The sequence below is a fragment of the Puma concolor genome, chromosome B1, assembly GCF_028749965.1.
Source record: "Puma concolor isolate L17-30 chromosome B1, mPumCon1.1.hap2, whole genome shotgun sequence".
NCBI classification, from domain to species: Eukaryota; Metazoa; Chordata; class Mammalia; order Carnivora; family Felidae; genus Puma; species Puma concolor.
This window is the reverse complement of record NC_141670.1, coordinates 36495489-36514059: the sequence shown is the minus strand read 5'-3', so window position 1 is coordinate 36514059 and position 18571 is coordinate 36495489. Positions and strand designations below refer to the sequence as shown.

General features: G+C 49.2%; 1 protein-coding gene across 6 annotated transcripts in view; it reads right to left on the bottom strand.

Annotated features, from left to right (window-relative positions):
- The window catches only part of GFRA2 (GDNF family receptor alpha 2), a 99740-nt gene that overhangs the window by 28030 nt on the left and 53139 nt on the right, over window positions 1-18571 (bottom strand). For 5 of the 6 annotated variants that reach the window (XM_086703507.1, XM_086703508.1, XM_086703506.1 and 2 more), the window contains 2 exons: window positions 2003-2112; window positions 1115-1255 (listed from right to left, as the gene is read on the bottom strand). In XM_086703507.1, coding sequence (XP_086559633.1) covers window positions 1115-1255; window positions 2003-2112 — 251 coding nt within the window. The remainder of the gene's footprint in view (window positions 1-1114; window positions 1256-2002; window positions 2113-18571) is intronic. The other variant, XM_086703509.1, reaches the window with a different exon arrangement.

Sequence of the window (18571 nt, the reverse complement as noted above, 5' to 3'; positions counted from 1 at the left end):
TGGGAATAGCTGCTCCCCCACTTCTGAGTACACTTGTGTTGGATCACCTGTCAGAACCACAGCCCCAACCCTCCACACCAGAACCAGAGAACAGGCCATCTGCATGCTGGTCTGCCCACAATGCCACCTGCTGACTCCCCTTCAGTGACCTGCACCCCCACCTCCACCACCTGTAGGACCATAAGATCCTAACACTTTTAGGACTGCAAGGCCCTTCATGAGGAGGATTCCCTCTCCCTGTCCAGATAACCCTCAGCGTCCTCATGCTCTACAGCAAGACTCCATAGTCCACAGTTCCTGCAAGCCGCCCTGCCAAGGGTGGACCGGTGTGCCCTCTCTGCCTCGTCAGCTGACAAATGCCCACTCTCCCTCAAGGGGCCAGCCTCTGAGGAGCTTTCAGGGCCTCCTCCTCCAGGCTGACTGGTATCACTAGTCTGGGCTCCTAAAGTGCCCTGTACTGACCTCCACCATAGTATCACTCACTCCATACTGTGGTCACAGTGACCCCCCCTGACAGTGTGCCTCCATCAGACTCCACACTGCTCAATGGCAGGCACCATGGCTCATCTCTCTGAATCCTCAGTGCCATACAAAAAGGGAGGATGGACTGATGGATGGAAGGAAGAAAGGACAGAAGGAAGGCGGGAGATGTTTCAAGTGGGTGGGTGGCAAGAGTGTCAGACTGAAAAGAGCGAGGCAGGCAGACTGTGGCTAACCTCTCTCTCTCTAGCCTTTAATTAGCAGTTTGGGACTTGCAAGTCACCAATTCTAATGGGAAACAAATCCTTAAGGGGACAAGTGACAGATGCTGAGATCCTCATCATACGGCTGTCCCTGAAGGAACCTGGCTAAAGCTCTCAGGATAACAGACCAGAAATCTTCGACCTTGGCCTGACATAGGCTCAAATCCTCCAGTGGTAAACTCAGGCTGGCCTACTGACTATTCAGTAGGATGAGTCCCCAAGAGCACAAAACCCAAGTTCTCCATGGGTCACTGGGGAAGCCCTGTAGATTATCACTGGCCATCCCAATGGAGAGAGAAGGGCATGGCAAAGGCAGGCCTCCAGGGCCCCTCTGGGACTGAGAGGCATGGGGAGGGCCTGCTCGGACTTACGGAGGCACGGGTTCTCGGTGAAGTCCCTCAGGAACTTCTCACACTCCTCCTCCATGTTCCCACTCCCACGACAACTGCACCAGGGGGACACCACGATGCCAGTGGGGTTGGAGTCCACGTAGTTGGGTGTCATATCAAACCCTGGGCAGGGAGAAAGGGAAGGCAAAGGAAAGAGGAATAGTGAGGCCTTCTCTTTTGGCCCCAGGCCCCAGACACAACAGAGAAGAGGCTGGGGAACTCTCCTTTCCTCCCACCTGCCCCCTCAAACACACATACTTCCAAACTCAAACAAACAGACCGTTACTATCCCAGCAACCATGCAGTCACGGCCACAGGGAGCAGAGGGGTATGGACACTGAGGACAGAGCAAGATAGCAGAGGAGCTATCCCGGAGTCACCACCCTGCCCCCTGCTTCCCTGGGCCTTTGCCTTCTTCACCAGCAAGCAGAACCTGTGTTCGAGAGCCAGGGAGACTAAGGTTCACATCCTGGGTTTGGATCCCAGTGCCAACATTTACTAGCTAGGGGAACTTGTGCAAGTGACTTGACCTCTCTAAGCCTCAGTTTTACCATTTGTAGAATGGAGATAGCAACTCCCCCCTAATAAGTACTGCTATGAGAATTAAAATAAAACAGTTGGTGTAAACTGCTCAGGGCGGTACCTGGAAAGTCCAAACCATGTAATAAATGTTGCTTTCTCATTTCAAAAGCCTTATAAGGCCCTTGGGGCCCTCCTCCCCCCATGATAAAAGGTTGCCTTCTCCTCTGGTTTCCCACCACAGAGAAAAGCAACAGGCTGTCCACTCTCTGGCCCTGAGCCAGGCCCCCTGCCCATGGGGATCGGGCAGCCAGGAGCCACCAAGAGCCCAGGTGCGCGGGGGCGGCTTACCAATCATGCCAGCGTAGGAGCCCAGACACGCCTGGTAATTGTCGGCAGGGCAGCTGGTGAGCGTCTGGTAGGAGGCACGACAATTGGCGTGGAAGTCTGCCAGCCGGGACCTGGTGTCAGGAGAAGACCCAACAGAGAGAACGGTTTAGTCTGGCTGCCTTCCCGCCTTTTCTCCAGCAGAGCGGCTCCTGCCTGCAGGTTCCCAGGGCAGAAGGAAGCCAGGAAGATGGAGAGGAACATGGGAGAAACCAAGCCTTGAGGGACTTCAGGCTGGGAGCTCCTTGAGGGCAGGACTTCCTGGAGAGCCAGGTACACAGTTTAGGAACGGTGGGCTCTGAATGGATCTTCCAGTCAGAGGAACACAGACAGAAAGAACCTGGGGTGGGTTTGCCAAGAATGCCTGGGACCAAGGAAGGAAAGCTAGGCTCTGCTTTCTGCTTGACCACAGTCCTGGGTGACCTTGCCCAAGGTCTTCAACACATCACTCTTCCTGCCTGCAAAATGCATACAATAATCCCTGCTCCAGCTACTCCCAGGATCCAGTTGAGGGTCAAAGGAGCCAGCCCCCAGACAGGTAAAAAAAGAGTCCGTCTAGGGTGAGACACCCATAGGCTTTCCTGACAGTCCTCTTCTGAACCAAGTCAGAGCAAAGCTTCCCCTGCTGTCCTTCCAACTGCCCCTTGGGCAGAATCAGCCCTTTCTTCCCCTGGTGATATAACCTGCTGTCACCCCTTCCTCTCTGTTGGCCCCCATAATACTGCTTCATAACTATGTGGGCACATCCCTCCTTGACTGTGAGTCACCTGAAGGTAAACAGATGCTCTCTGGCCAGGGTCTGTCTCCAGCACCTGATGTGGAAGGTCACATGGAGCCCAGAACACCCAGATCTAACCCACCCTGGCACCCTGGCTACCATCAGCCTGGCCATCTCACCTCCCCACCTGCCATCACTTCCTACAGGTGAGTGCCCTTTGCCATGGGGTCTTCGTGTATCATACCATTTGTGTCTCACAGAAGCCCCAAGTAGAGAGGAATATGGTCTCATTCACTGGTATTTTCCCAATGATGGGCACACAGTAGGGCCTCAACAAATAGGTGCTCAGTGAGGAGACTGTGGTAGCTATAGGAAGGACCAAAATGCAGCCCTTGACTCCCTGCCCCCACTCTCTCCACGCCATAAGGCACCTCACAAAGTCATCCCAAAGGTTGCCCCAAGTTCAGCTCCCCTGGTCCTCCACCGGAACTCTGTCCCATCTGAGAAAGAAGCAGGCAGAGAGAGACCAGAGGTTGAGAGAGACCAGGACAGCCTGATAGGAACACTCTCAGAGCAGGCAGTTGTGTGTGTCCCACCATGGTACACATTCTGGTTTGTCCTGGGGACAGGGTTTGGGGGAGAGAGAGGAAGCTCTGCGGAGGAATTCAACCCCAATGATGCCTCATGTGTCCCAGACCCTGAAGCCCACAGAAGTGTGGGAGACAGAAGGTGATGAGCACCGAACTGACAGGGGACTGGGGTTCACACTTCAGCTGTGCCCCTAATTCACTGGATGACTCAGGCAAGTCCTTCCTTCTCAGGGACTCGGTTTCCTGGTTTACCAAATGAAATACAAAGTGCTCTCAGTAAAAGATATTTTCACAGTCTGGGAAGATGAAAAAGTTCTGGAGATGGAGGTGGTGATGGCTGCACAACATTGTGGATGTATTTAATGTCACTGAAAACCATACAGTCAAAAATGGTTAAAATGGTAAATTTTATGTAATGTATAACTTATCACAATAAAAATGATTTAAGAAAAGAAACTTACACATCCATCCATTTATCATTAAATCCTCACAAACACTGAGACCTGAACTCTGTGAGATCTCACCAGGATTGTTGTTACTATCCCACTTTATAGAGGAGGACGCTGAGACTCAGAGGAGCTAAATAAATTGCCCAAGATCATAGAGTTCCTGAGCAGTGGAGCCAGGGCCCCGCCCCAGAATGAACAACAGGGTGGATGCCCTTTCTGGGGCAAAAGCCCCTGAAGGTCTTTCCAGAGCCAACATTCTGCGTCCCTGAAAACAGGAAGCCTGCAGGTGTCTTCCCCCTCCTTCCTACCCTCTATCTCCTCACCACCCAACACCGAAACAGGGAGAAACAGCATTTCTAACCAAGACTTCAGTCCCTGCAGAGTAAGACTCAGTCTTAAATGGTAAGAGCAGCGTCTGTCCCACCGCGCACCCCACATGTGTGTGAAGACATTCTGACAGTGTGAGTGTGGTGGCCTCTGCCTACCTCCTAGCCTCCAGAGACACAGACTTTAATAGGTAGAGGAGACCTGGAGGCAAGCAAAACAAAAGCTCTAGGCACCTGCTGTGGGCTGAATCGCATCCTGACTCCCAGTACCATAATGGAACCTTACGTCGGAATGAGCTTTTTGCAGACGTGACCAAGACGAGGTCACAGTGGATTAGGGTGAGCCCTCCAGCCAATGACTAGTGTCCTTAAGAAGGGAGAAGAGACACAGACACAGTGAAAATACATGTGAAGATGGAGGCAGAGACTGAGCGACGCCCCTACAAGGCCAGGAAGGGCAAGGTCTGCAGGCAATACCAGCAGCTGAGAGAAAGGCACTGAGCAAATTCCTCCTTCAAGCCTTTGGGGAACACAACCCAGCTGACACCTTGATATGGGACTTCTGGCCTCCAGAACTGTGAGAGAATACATTTCCCTTTTAAGCTCCCAGCTTGTGGGACTTTGTTATGGCAGCCACAGGAGACTCGTACAGCCCTTCAGGGACTTCACTGTCTGCTTTGGCCAGATGCCTCCCTCCAAAAGGAGCCAAGGGGATGTGGTCAGGCCCCAACACTAAGGAGGGCTGGGCTGCAGGTGGGCAGCATGAAGCCAGAACCAAGCTCCTGCAGGGTGTGGGGCAAGGAAGGTGCTAGACAACAAGCAAAGCCACCAATTGTCATCTCCTCCCCACCAAGAGGCATTGAAATCATCTCTTAACCAAAGTACATGAGTACATTCCAAAGCTATGTGATCACACTAGGGCCTGACTCCCTCCTAGTACCCCCGCAAGGCCCACCTGCAGTCCTCCCCCACAAAGCCCTTTCTGACCACCCCAGCTGTGTGGATTTCTCCCACCTCTGTATTCTAGCTACACACATGGTCTGGACCAGGCAATTTCATACTCAATTGTATAAAGACACCGATACTGTCCTATTTGGTCTCTCCAACTGGTACCTATTTTCCTAGACTGTCAGACTTCACTGATTTCTTCATTCTTCCTCCAAACATGTATTGAGCCCCTGTCACATGACTGACAGACAAGGCTGGGAAGGGCAATGTCAGAAAGGAAATCCCAGCTAATGGGGTCAGGGCAGAGTACCCACCAGCCATGGCCCAGAGCTTGATGAGAGGTCACGGTCGGCTCGCCCTCCGGTGGGAGCACGCTGCCCACTTCCCTTCTGCAAGGTTAGTTCTCCACTCATTGACACTGGGAACCTTGAGGATCTTGCCTGGCCCCACCATCCACAAAGCCCCTCAAAATGTCACTGGGCCCCATGGGCTGGAGAAGGTGCAAAGCATGAGCAAGGAGAATGTGACTGTCCACAAAGATAGGCCACTGGAGAAGAGATGAGAGAAAAGGAAGCTGGGAACTGGGAGGTTCTGTCTCACGGCCAGGCTCTATCACTCACTGGCTGTGACTTTGGGCAGGTCTGTCATGTCTCTGAGCTCAGTGTCCCCAGTTATCAAATAGGGTGAGTCATGCCTGCCAATCTCCACCCCCCCCCCCCACGGGGCTATGTAAGACAGCTGGGGAACTCAGAGGAGGCACCACCTTATCTTTCTTCTCTATCCAGACATCTTGTCCCCAGTACTGTGCCTGCCAAACACTGGCAAGTGCAAACAGGGAACAGGTTTTCCTGGGTCTGGGATAGAAGGAAAACTACCTGTTCAACCTGACAAGGTAGGTCTGGTTCCCACACAAGGCAATGCGGGCATATCAGGAAGAAAAGACCCCCATGCCCTCTCCCTTACCACAAGGCTCCAGGGTCACCCTGCTGGTCCCAGGTGAACGATGGCTTTCCTACCCCACCATCACTCTCCATGCCACTCTGAGGACACAGGAAGAGGAACACCAGCCCCCAAAGCATACACAAGTCTCCTTTGCCAGACCCATCTAATGCCATGGCCTACTTCCTTTAAGCAGGCCCTCCGGCTCCATTCAGAGCACAGGGAGGAGAGGAGGTAGGCCCGGGCGCAGCAGCCATCAGAGGGGCAGGTGAAGGGAAGGGCCACAGCTCAGCCTTCTGTTCCTCCATCTCTCCATTCTTAGTGTCAAAGTGATCTTGGCAAGAGAGAAAGCCAAATGGGGCCAGTTAGGGGGATGCTGTGTCCAAGTCTCCAGAAGGCCTTTGATTGCTCAGATTCTCTCTGCCCCTCAAGACAGGCTGATGTCCACGGCAGCCAGCTCCCTCTGTCAGCATCAAAGACCAAGTGACATCAATTTCCTTCAAGCTGGCGACACGCTAGACTGCAGCCACTATGTGAAGCAGCCACATAAGCGCTCCCTACCCAGCCCTGGAGGGCGCATTCTCCAAGGCAAATGTTATCCTTTTCATAGTGCACGGTGGCCAGCCAGCTGGGGCTCTCTGTGCCCTCTCCGGGCCTGATGCTGCTCCTCCCTGCAGACCCTGTGAGGTCGCCTCTGGACTCCATTCTCACACTGCTAAGAAGACTTCTCCTTGGCCCATCCCCATCACTTTGCAAATTTCCACCTTTAAGAACCCCCATAGGAAAGAGGGCATAAAAGAAAGCATGAGAAAAAGAGAGACAGACAAACAAAGAAAGGCACAGAGAGCCAGCAAAAGAGCAAATATGAACAAAGCCAAGTCCATCCCAGTGAGATCAAGTGAAGACTGCCAAATGAGCTCAGGGCGGCAGGTGGCTCTGTCCGAAAAACACAAACCCTCTCTGGGCTGGTTTCATTAGCAGCTGTAGCCTATTCAATCACACAGAAGCAGCAGGAGAGGCACAGAGAGACACTTGACCCCCAATTTGATTAAACGGTTGCCAGATTAAATATAGGATGTCCATTTAACTTGAATATCAGATAAACAATGAATTTTTTAGTGTAAGTATATCCCATGCAGTATCTGGGACATATTAATATTAAACTAAACATAACTAATACTAAGCAGTTTTTCATCATTCATCTGGAATTCAAATTTAACTGGGTATCCTGAATTTTCATTTGTTGGATCTGGCAATCCTATTTGATTAGGCAGATGTGCTTCTACAGAGGGAAAAAGAGGCAAGGCTCGATGTGCAAAGATCAGCCATACAAGCAGACTCCCTATAGGTTAGTGGTTCTCTAACTGTGGTCCACAGAGCAACAGCACTGGCATCAACTGGGAACTTGTTAGAAAAGCAAATTCTCCAGGCCCACCCCAGACATACAAGATCTGAAATTCTAAGGGCAGGGCCCAACAATCTGTGTTTTAACAAGCCCTCCAGGTGATTCTGAGGCAGGCTAAAGTTTGGGAATATGGCAATCTACACAGACTGCAGAGCTGGGCTTCGGGGGGCCCTTCAGACCCCACGCCCTGGTCTCAGCTTTAAACATCCCCACTTTATGACCTAGCCATGGAAGAAAATAATGCTTCATGCCAGGGCCTGAGAAGGCTCCTGGTTACATGGCAGAGAATGCTCATATTTGTGTACATACACACACACACACACACACACACACACACACACACACACACACACCAATCCCTACACAGACATACACTTACACTTGGATACACACTTCTCAGCTCTATGCTTTGGTCTTAGCCAAGAGAAAGTACAGGCACCTGTAATCAATGAGACCATCCTTGATCCAAATTCTAAATACCTTCCCAAACACATATAGTTTGGGAATACTAAAATATAATACAAGGTGAATTACTCCACAGAACCCCAAAGCATTCCAATGCCAGACAGTACATGGCTTTTTGGTGTGTTCTTGTCAGCTTCCCAAAGTTCCCATTTATCAGATTATACCTGTTACACTGTTGCCATGGAAACCAATGGTTTTCTATTGATAGTCTTAATTTTTTTTTTTAACGTTTATTTATTTTTGGGACAGAGAGACACAGAGCATGAACGGGGGAGGGGCAGAGAGAGAGGGAGACACAGAATCCGAAGCAGGCTCCAGGCTCTGAGCCATCAGCCCAGAGCCCGACGTGGGGCTCGAACTCATGGACCGCGAGATCGTGACCTGAGCTGAAGTCGGACGCTTAACCGACTGAGCCACCCAGGCGCCCCACTATTGATAGTCTTAAAAGTGAAGAAGGAGGGGCGCCTGGGTGGCTTGGTCAGTTGGGCGTCCAACTTCGGCTCAGGTCATGATCTCACGGCCCGTGAGTTCAAGCCCCGCGTCAGGCTCTGTGCTGACCGCTCAGAGCCTGGAGCCTGTTTCGGATTCCGTGTCTCCCTCTCTCTCTGCCCCATCCCCACTCATGCTCTGTCTCTCTCTGTCTCAAAAATAAATAAACGTTAAAAAAATTTAAAAAAAAAAAAGTGAAGGAGAAAAGGGAGCTAATATTTATTGAGGTCCTATTATGTACCAGATGCAGTTACCTCATTGAATTTTCTGAACAATTCCACAAAGTAGACATATTCCACAGCAAGAACACAGCAGCTCTGAGAGGTAGGCCACACATACCCTACAGCCAGAATACCACGACCAGGCACCTGCTAACAAGGATAGGGTCTTTTCTCTGGCTGTGCTGTCACGATCCTCCACTGCTAATGATGATTCCAAAGGCACCCACCAGCACTGTCCTCATGCAAACGAACAGGGTACTTGAATATTTCATGGAAGGGAAAAGGGTTTCCCAAGAAGTGCAAATTACTCATGATAGGCCTCATAGACAACTTATGGGAATGCAGAGAAAATGGCTTTAATAGACCCAAGTGCCTCTGGAATGGCTTTCTGAGGTTCTCTCCAGCAGTGCAGGGCTTGGTTAAGTGCGTTCAATGTTATGTGACACTGAGAAAGGGGAAAATGGATTTCACCCATGTGGCTGCTTTCTGACACCTCCAGGGCTCACTGTGGACAGCCTGGTCCTCCGTCCTTTCCTGCTCCTCCAGGAGACTGCCACCACTTGTTTCATGAAATCAAGTACCAACCCGGCTTCTTTCCTTTCTGTTTATTCTTCAGGTGTGCAGTAAACATTTATTCTACCTGCTCAGAATAGCAGCTCCCCTGGGAGTGGGCTGAGGGGAGGGACTCCCACCTCCAGCCAGGTAGCTCTGATAAAGGCTGTCAACCATGGCACTCTACTACCTGGGCCAAAGGTGGACACATGATCCAGGCTGGGCCAACCATACAACTCTGTCCCCAGCCACACAGACTAGTTTAGGGATAAGGAAGTAACACAAGCTAGGCTAAACAGGGTGTTTCCCTGGGGTTTTCCTAATGGAGCAAGCAAGGAATACTATTCTTTTCTCTCTGGTTATGAGACACCACAGACATGAGCCCAGATGAATCGGGGCCATACTCTAGCCTCACGGTCACAAGAAGAATAAACATGCAGCTAACCCACAGAGAGAAGAAGAAACAAGAGACAAGGAGAGAGAAAGGCCTATTTGTATTTGAGTCCTAGAATCTACTCCTGCCCTTTCTAAATTTTATTGGAAGCCAATAAATTCCTTTTTAATTTTCTTAAGGGGGTCTCTGTCACTTAAAACAGAAAAATTCTTGACTAATGTCTAGCTTCACTCTCCGATTTTATATGATCTTCTCTGCCCACGTTCAAAGGAACCAAAAAAAGGCATACACTGAAAAGGACACAGATCAAAAACCAAACCCACAAAGGGTCTGACTAGCCCATATGAAAGAGCCAGGATTGCAGGAGTACCTCAGTGAGAGCAACTTGGAAAACAGATGCTAATAAAATTCATGAAGGAAGATGGACCTAGCCTTAGATTCTTTCCCCAGCTTAACTAGAGGGGAATGGCTCAGATGGATGAGCCACAGAAAGCAACGCTGCTATTAAAAACGACAAGGACGTAGATTGTGCCAATATATGAAAAGTCAAACATGAAATCACGTGAAGGGATTAAAAATCAGGAGACAATACAGTTTGCATACCCTGGTTGCAAACAGGGGAAAATGGTAAGCGTATAAACTAACAAGATCCAGAAGTAAATTTCAAAAGATGCTAATAGAATACACTGTTTGTTATGCTCTCTTTTAATAAAGTTGCTTTAAGATTGTAATTATTTCTTCAAGTTTAATTGAACAAGGCCTCAGGATTCCTGAGTTATTATAAACAGTGATTTTTCTAAGCTTCATTTAGAGGAAGGGTTATTAGTTCCAGGAACATCAGCAAATTTTACTGACCCTCTGTCCCAAGACAAAGAGGCTGAGAGAGAAAAGCTACCATCTCAGAGAACTGGCTCCTCCCTCCGGGCAGCTCCGATACCTAGACACTTGCAGGTTGGAGACAGAACCTGGTGCCAAACTGGGAAATGCACACCAAACCCTTCTGGACATGACCATGACTCCAGGGCAGGCTGCCACACGTAGAAATGTTTGCTCTCCTCCCACAAGAGGTCCTGAATTCACGAGAACCCCTCTCCCCTCCACCCAGCCAGAAGCGCACTCAGCCAGAAGGTCCAATTTCCAACATTATGCCATACTGACTGGGTTTGAGCTTTGGCTTAGCTACTCACTAGCTGTGTGACCTTAAATAGGTCATTAAATCTCTCCAGGCCTCCATTTCTTCAGCTGGAAAATGGAGGTAACAATAGTATTTACCTCATACGGTCATGGCAAGGTCTGAATGAGATGTCCAATGAGCAAATGTACGTAAGTGCTTGGACAGTGCCTGGCATGTAGTGGATGCCCTGGCAGCGCTTGCTGCCACTCTTGATGAGATCAGAAGACCCTGCTAACCACTCCTGAGCACAGAACACAGTGTTAGAAGGCATGAGCCCTTTCCCTTCAGGCCAAGGGACATAACATCTCTGATCTATTAACAAGCACCCTCTGCATTTGTACAGTGTCACACAAAGTACTTCTACTAACATCCTCACATTTTACTCTGACAACAATTCTCTGAGGTTGGCATTATTACCTCTGCTTTAAAGATAGGGAAACAAAGACTTAGGTTAATTAACTCAGTTACTATCTCAGCAGCAAGGCCAGAAGACTTAGCTTCAAATCTTATGAAGCCATTGGGTTTTCCCTTTTACCATAAGGCCTACACCCTCACCTTCCATCCCTTTTCCCAGCACACCACCCCCGTCCCTTCTCCCAGCATTCTGAAGCCACAGAACGAGGGAGGTTTATTTCTCTCTGGCATCCCCAAGGGAATAAGTGGGGTGCTACCTTGCTCTTTGGCCCCTCCTTGTCATCCAGCCTGGAGATCCCACAGCATCCCCCTTCTCCCCTCCAGGTGAGCCATGGAGAAATGGCCTGGAGAGTGCTGTGGTTGGAGCCACTACACCCCCAACTGACCAAAAGCAATCAATTAGACCTAGGCCACCATCAAGAGACAGATATACCAACCACGGTGGCCAACCTAAGCCTGCTTTGGGAGAGGATCGATCAGTAGGGTCTGGATGGATCTCCCACCCAGGGCCCAGAGATAAGAGCCAAGACCGTATCCTTCTTCTAGAGACCATTGGTTAAGTCCCTTCATGTCCTCTGAAAACACAAGCAGATGGGCAGATACCCTTTTCTCCACTTTTCCCCAATCTGATCTTCACCTATGTTCCAAACCTATTATTACACAGTAAGAAGAGAAAAGAATTAAACACATGCATCATTTGATTTTAATTGAAGGACTGTTCTATTTCATTGAACTGCTAAGTAAGCTGAACAAGAGATTGTGTTTACATAAGCAAACCCCGAGTCACTATAGACTTGCTGTCACATTAAGTCAATACTTATGAAGGCTCTCTATTTAATTATTCAGTGAGGATTGACTTATTATTGTGTTAAGAGTGTGGTTAGCCTTGAGCTAGGTAGCCAGCCAGCTGAAAGATTTCTTTCAACTTTCTCTGAATGCTGATATGGTTCTTGCTGGTGGTATGAGGTTGGGTTTCTTCCCTCTCTCTCTCCCCACCACCCCCCTCTTCCAGGTCCACCTCCCACCAGTTGGGGGTAGGAAGCAATCCTGCAGTGCCAGGGAGCAGGCAACATCCCAGACCTTAGTGGCCAGCCGCTCACATGGTATTCCTAACCCTAGGAATTAGTCCAGAGGCAGTGACACTTGAAGTCCCATTAGCTTATTTCCTCTCAGTTCTAGCCATTCTGTCCTTCGTTCTTCCCCTTCCTGATGTTGAGAACCTCCTACACAAAGACCCAGACCTCTCCCTACCTTTATTTTCCTCAGCATTTCCCCTCCCTTCAACCTCCACATAATGTGCTTCTCAGCCTTCGCAGTCCATCCACACCCATGGTATATTGTTACAGAGATTCAGATAGTTTCTTACATTAAATAACATTTCCTGAAACATAACATACAGAGAAAAATCCAAAGGTGGATGCTTAGCCGAAACTGCAGACCAACTGAAGAGAGAGAATAGCATCATGGCTAAGAGCAACATGCCAGGCACCAAATCACCTTCCAACCCCAGCTCTACAACTTACAAGGGGTATAATGTTGGGCAAGTATTCACTTCTCTGTGAGCATCCTCATCCATAAAAAAAAAAATGTCTAGTAGTTTCTGAGAAGGTAACCGAGATTCCCATATAACACCTAGGGCTGAGCCCCACTTGCCAGCCTTGGCTTTTATGAAGGGCCCATTCTGACCTGGTGACAAAGCCCCACTGACACCCTGGGCTCCTTCAGCCCATCATGTACCACCCTGATCCTCACCCATAATCCGGATTCCACTGATGTCTACCATTTCATCTCTCCTCATGTTCCTCTCTCCAGCCCCAACCCTTGCAGCAATATCAAAGAGCACACATTCCCCAACCATGATGTTTCATGGACCCTTATCCCACGGCACTCCTTCTGCCAGGAATGCCATCCCCCAACCATGCCCTCCTTAAACCTCTTCCAGTTCACCCTTCCAGACCCAGTTCAGGTGCCAGCTCTTCTGGAGCACTTTCTGTGAATGTCCTGCCCCAACTCTGAACATGTTTCACAAACTCCAATTACTGAGCTTGCACCACCAACCATATCATAATTTATATTTTTCATATCTGTCTCTCCCATTAAATTAGGAGACCTTCCAGAACAGAAACTATCTTATTCACGTTTGAATCTCCAATTCCTAGAGTCATACTTGACACCAAATAGGGACTCAACAGCCACTGGATGGAAGGAAGAAGGAAAGGATGGATGAAAGGATGGATGGATGGTTAGATAGGTGGATGTATAAATGGGTGGGTGGATGGATGGATGGATGGATGGATGGATGGATGGATGGATGGGGACTAGCCTATAGAGGCCTGGAAGACTTTCGTCAAAGCAGGAGGAGAACCAAGAACTCTCCTAATACCTCCCTTTGAAAAATAAAATTACTAGCAGATTTCTAGCTGGCAGCACAGCAAAATGCATCAACATTGCATTAACTTCAGCCCCAAGATAGCTAACTCAGCTCCTCAAAATGCCCTATGGTGGGTCTGTCTTCCTCCTCCTCTAATCCTGCCTGGTGGTTGTTAGGAATTTGGAAAAGTATGCTCGCTATCTCTGGTAATAGCCATCTGCTAAAGGAGGCCCCAGTGGCCTGCAAGAATTAACACACATCCTTAAGCACCACTCCTAACATGAAGAAGTGCCTTGGGGACCTGGAGATAAAAACCCAATGGGTCCCTGTGGAGAAAGGCTGGGTAAATTGTCCATTTTCAAACAAGCAGAAGGGCAAAAGGAATTAGTGATGGGGCTGAGTATTTGGGTCAAAATGCTGCTGCTTCCAAGCCATAAACCCTAGAAATACCACTGCATCTCTCAGTACCTAAGTGGCTCTGATACCTACACAGAAGAGTACTTGGAATGAAACCACATAGGCAAAAGCACTTCACAAAAACAGAATTCACTATAAACACATTTACTCTTTCCTTCTTTGGAATAAAAATAATAACAAGGAATAACAAGGCACCAAAATTCTCTTCTTCAGCTGACTCAACAGACCAGCTCCCAGCACAGGCAGCCAGAGTGGGGACAGGAGAGGGCTGGTGTGGCAGCATGGGTAAGAAGCCTGCATACCACAGCCTGTGCCTGCCAGGAAGCAGGAAGGAGTGGTTGGGGTCCATCCTCAGAGAGTGCTGGGAGATCACATCCTCAGAGTCACAGAGCCTGCAGGAAGCCTTGAGCCCTCAGCCCCTTCCCCCTTGCCCTCCATTCCAGGCCTTCTAGAGCAGACTGCATAGACAAATATTTTTCATATCAGGCAAGTATCTGGGCAGCTATGTCACCACTAAGAGTCTTTCTCATTATATAGACTAATGAGAACGCTATGCTTCTCGGGAGCAATTTATCAAGGCAACATTCATTATAAATGATATTTTTCCTGAACTAACAAAGAATGTGAGGCTGGGGAAACTGGTTAAAAGGAAATGTTTAGCTGATTCCAGAAATCATGCCGAATTAATGACATCCCCCCGCCTCCGGCTGGTCAATGCTCCCTCTGTGCTCCACCTCTCATCTGGATCCCCTGCCCTGGCCACCCACCTCCGGACCACCTGAGCCAGCAGGTTGGGGAAGGAGAGCAATGTTGGCTCCCAGGAATATACTGCCTTAGGAGGAAAGCGAAGTCTTAAGCAGCAGCATCACTGAAGCATAGAAGACCAGATTATTTGTGGTCCCAACTTGCTGATGTAAGATGAAAAATACAGCAAACTGCAGCTGCTGAACTCAGCTTTTTTTTCTTTTTCTTCCTTCTTTCTCCTTCGCTGAGGTTAGTGTTTTACAAAAAGGGCTTTAAAAAAATAAAATCTATAAACTAGGGGGTTCCAACCTGTCAGCTTAAGGTCAAGCACACAGAATGTAGCATCCAGGGAGGCGAGAACACAGGCGGTTTGTTTCACATAAGCAGGACACTCACCCACACACATGCCCACATGAAGGCCCTGCCACACACCCCTCAGGTAGAAAGTCTTCAGTCCCCCAACTCCAGGCCCTTCCACTACGCCCTGACTTGCATGAGTCTCCCCCATTCTACCCTCCAGTTCCAAAGGAAATGACAACTTCAAGTATCCCATTGACATCAGAGAGCAGGGAGCCACGCCCATCCTGCGTGGGCGGGACATACACCAACACTGATCACATGGCGCTGCAATCTTGCTTCTCTCAGCGCCTCCCATGGAGAATGGACAGGAAGGAAATCAGAGGGGCCACAGCAAACCACTCAGGGATGCAAATGGCTACTGGGGCTCAAAGGACTAGTCACTAGCCCCTTGGAAAGCCTCTACTATAAGTCAATGAAACATCAAGACCCTAGAGCTTCTGAGAATTTGAACTGAAGCCTCTGGCTTCATCAGAGAAGAAGATGAAGTGTGCAGACAGACATTCCCATGTGGCAGGAAAAAAGTGGTGACTCCTATGTGAAGATGTAATGCCAGGCGAGGAGTAAGAAGACTCTTTGTTAGCTCGTCAAGCATTTAAATGAATTTATATTAGAATAAGCAGACTCTGGGTCCCAGGCAAGTTCCTCACCACTTCTGAGTCTTTCACACTTAACCTACAGGGCTCTGCCAAGGCTGAGGTTCACAGGATAGGGGATGGGATACAGGAGTACAAAGTACAGAGGAAAGAAAATCCTGAGTTGAAAATGAGACACAAGTAAGGGCAGACCCAGGAAGGGAGGGAAGGCTATCAGGGCCAATGTGGGATGGAGAGTAGGAATTGGATCCAGCAAGGAGTATGAATGAGTTTTGGGGGCAGAATCTAGAACAATGCCCCAGAATCTGGATGCAGTGAACAGAGGGCTTTGCAGAGCATCTGTGCTCCAGCCTGAGCAGAAGGAAACCCCTAAGGGGTCTGATACAGACTGAGTGCTGGTGTCATGACAAAATTTATATGTTGAAACTTAATCCCCAGTATGACTGTGTTAGGACAGCTGGGCACAGTGGGTGGAAAATCACAAACTACAGCCCAGACCCACCAGGAAACAAGTGGGGCCAGGGGCAGTCAGGTTCTGTTTAAAGAGAGTTACAAGAGAACTACACCCTAAGAGAACTACACCACAGGGACAAAAGCAAATCAGGCAACCCCAGACCCCAAGAAGCAGTCCTCTAGCTTCCTGCACAGGAAGGTAACATGTACCAGCAGGAAATCCTGATGGTGCCCAGCCATAGATTGTCTTCTGCAAGGGCATGGTGTTTCATGGTGTTCCTTCTTGCTGTCTCTTGGCCCACTGGATGTCTGTATAGGCAACTTGTAGTTCATCTGGATATTGCTGGTGATGTTGGTGTTCAAAGGAAAGAGGGAGTAGAATCTACTGTTGCACTGGCATGGGGTACAATGAGTTTTGATACATGTGAATCTACAGTAATGAGGAAGGTAGACCAGTTGTATAGCTGACAAGAGAGCTATTCTTTGAATACCCAGTTGATATGCTCTTCTGTAGTAGTAGGTCTACAACTAGTGAGTAGATACCCATGCTATTGAAGGCCTTACACAGAGCCTTCCCAAACTTCCCAGGAGGCAAACTGGGAACAGTAACTTGAGATCAGGTGGCTGATGATCTGTAGGCAAAGTATCTACAAAGGGTGAAAGCTGGTATTTTAATGAAGGACCCCAAGACAATAGTAGGTTCATGTGCACAGAACTGAACATAAACGAAATAAAAAATAATCATACTCCAGGAAACATTCAAGAGTTCATAGTCTCCTTAGCCCCCTAACCCACCTCTAGGCCCAAATACAGGTAGCATATGTAATGGCATCGCACAGAGCATCACTCCTGGTAGAAGTCACTGTGGGATACATTCAACGTCTCAACAAGGCTGCAATGGCCAGGTGCAATGGAGTCATCGCCCACACACAAGCTCTAGACACCAGCCTCCTAGGCCAGGAGTTGCTCATGTTCACCTTCATACAGCAGACCTTCTCAAAATCCATCCCTTCTGACCCCTCCTGCTCTGAAAGGGAGCAGAGCCAGCCAGCCTGGAGAAGTTGAAGAGTCAAGGGTTAATACCAGTTAGTTATTCCAAAGGAGATTTCTGGGTTTCTCCCAAAATTGAGACCTCAGAGCTGGGTCCTCCCAATCCAGTTCCTGACAAGGACCAAGACCTGCAGCAGCCCTGCTCCCACTACCTGGATACAGTCTGCTGCCACCACCTACAGGAGACCGAAGAGGTTGAGAGGCCTCCAGGTCCGGGGGCCAGAGCAGAAGACTGCTTCACAAAAGTTCCGTACCCAGCCCATGGAGAGGCAGAGCCACCAGGGTGCCGAGCCAGCCCAGGCACTCAGGATCTGAAATCTGTACCTTGGAAACCTATATTTTTATGCTGTTTATGTTTTCTATAATTACTTCTTTTCAGTCTCGCCTTTGCATTCACCGATACCTACCAAACTAATACTAAATAATAATAGCTAACAATTTGACATGTTTACTACGTGTCTGCTAAGCACCTCTAAAAGCATTACCTTGTTTCTCCCTCACAAACCTAAGACAGGTACCACAAAATCCTCCACTTTACAGAGAAGGAAACCCAGCCTTGGAGACATGAAATGACTGGAGACACAGCTGGGAAGAGCTGGGGCTGGGACTTGAACCCAGGCAAGCCCAAGGCTGCTGGTCCTCTCAGGGTTTGGGTTCCTGCTCCCGCATGAAACAGACATTGCCCTCGGGGGGTTGGTATGATAGCGGCAGTAGAAACCAAGAGAGAGGGCTCAAGGAACGGGACAGTCACAAGGGCAGAGCCAGTGCTGCTTGGCCTTGAACATACCCTGTCCCCTTTTCCCCTTGTGTGAACGCAGTCCCTGGCCCATGCTCCCCAGCCAAGTGTCCTGGCACCCACCATCTCACTCCTACTTCCTTTCCTCAGAAAGCCCCCCTCAGAATTTCCCAGATTTCTTTGAATAGCCCCTGCCCATTTGAGCCACCTGCCTCTCATGGGACATGAACTGTCATGACCTTGGCCAGGGCCCACCAGCTTGGGGGTCACAGTGACAGCAGCAACACAGCCTTTCCCTGGAGAAGTATGGGAGACCCTGCCTCAGCGTATTAGTGTCCTAGGGCTGCCCAAACACATCACCAATGGCTTATTCTCTCAGTTCTGGAAGCTAGATGTCTGAGGTCAAAGGTCAGCACTGTGCTTCACTCTGAAGGTGCCAGAAGAGGGCCTTCCTCAGCTCTTCTGGCTGCCGGCGGCTCCCAGCAGTCCTTGTGTCCCTTGGCTCATAGCTGCATTTCTCCAGCCTCTGCCTGTCTTCACATGGCTTCTTCCCAGCATGCCCTTATGCTTGCTCTCCCCTTGTTATAAGGACACCCTAATCCAGTGTGGCCTCAACTAATTACATCAAATAAGCCCACATCCTAGGTTCTAGGTGGACATGAATTTTTGGAGAGATGCTATTCAACCCACTTATATTCATCAATCACCTTCCCCTGACAGCAGGC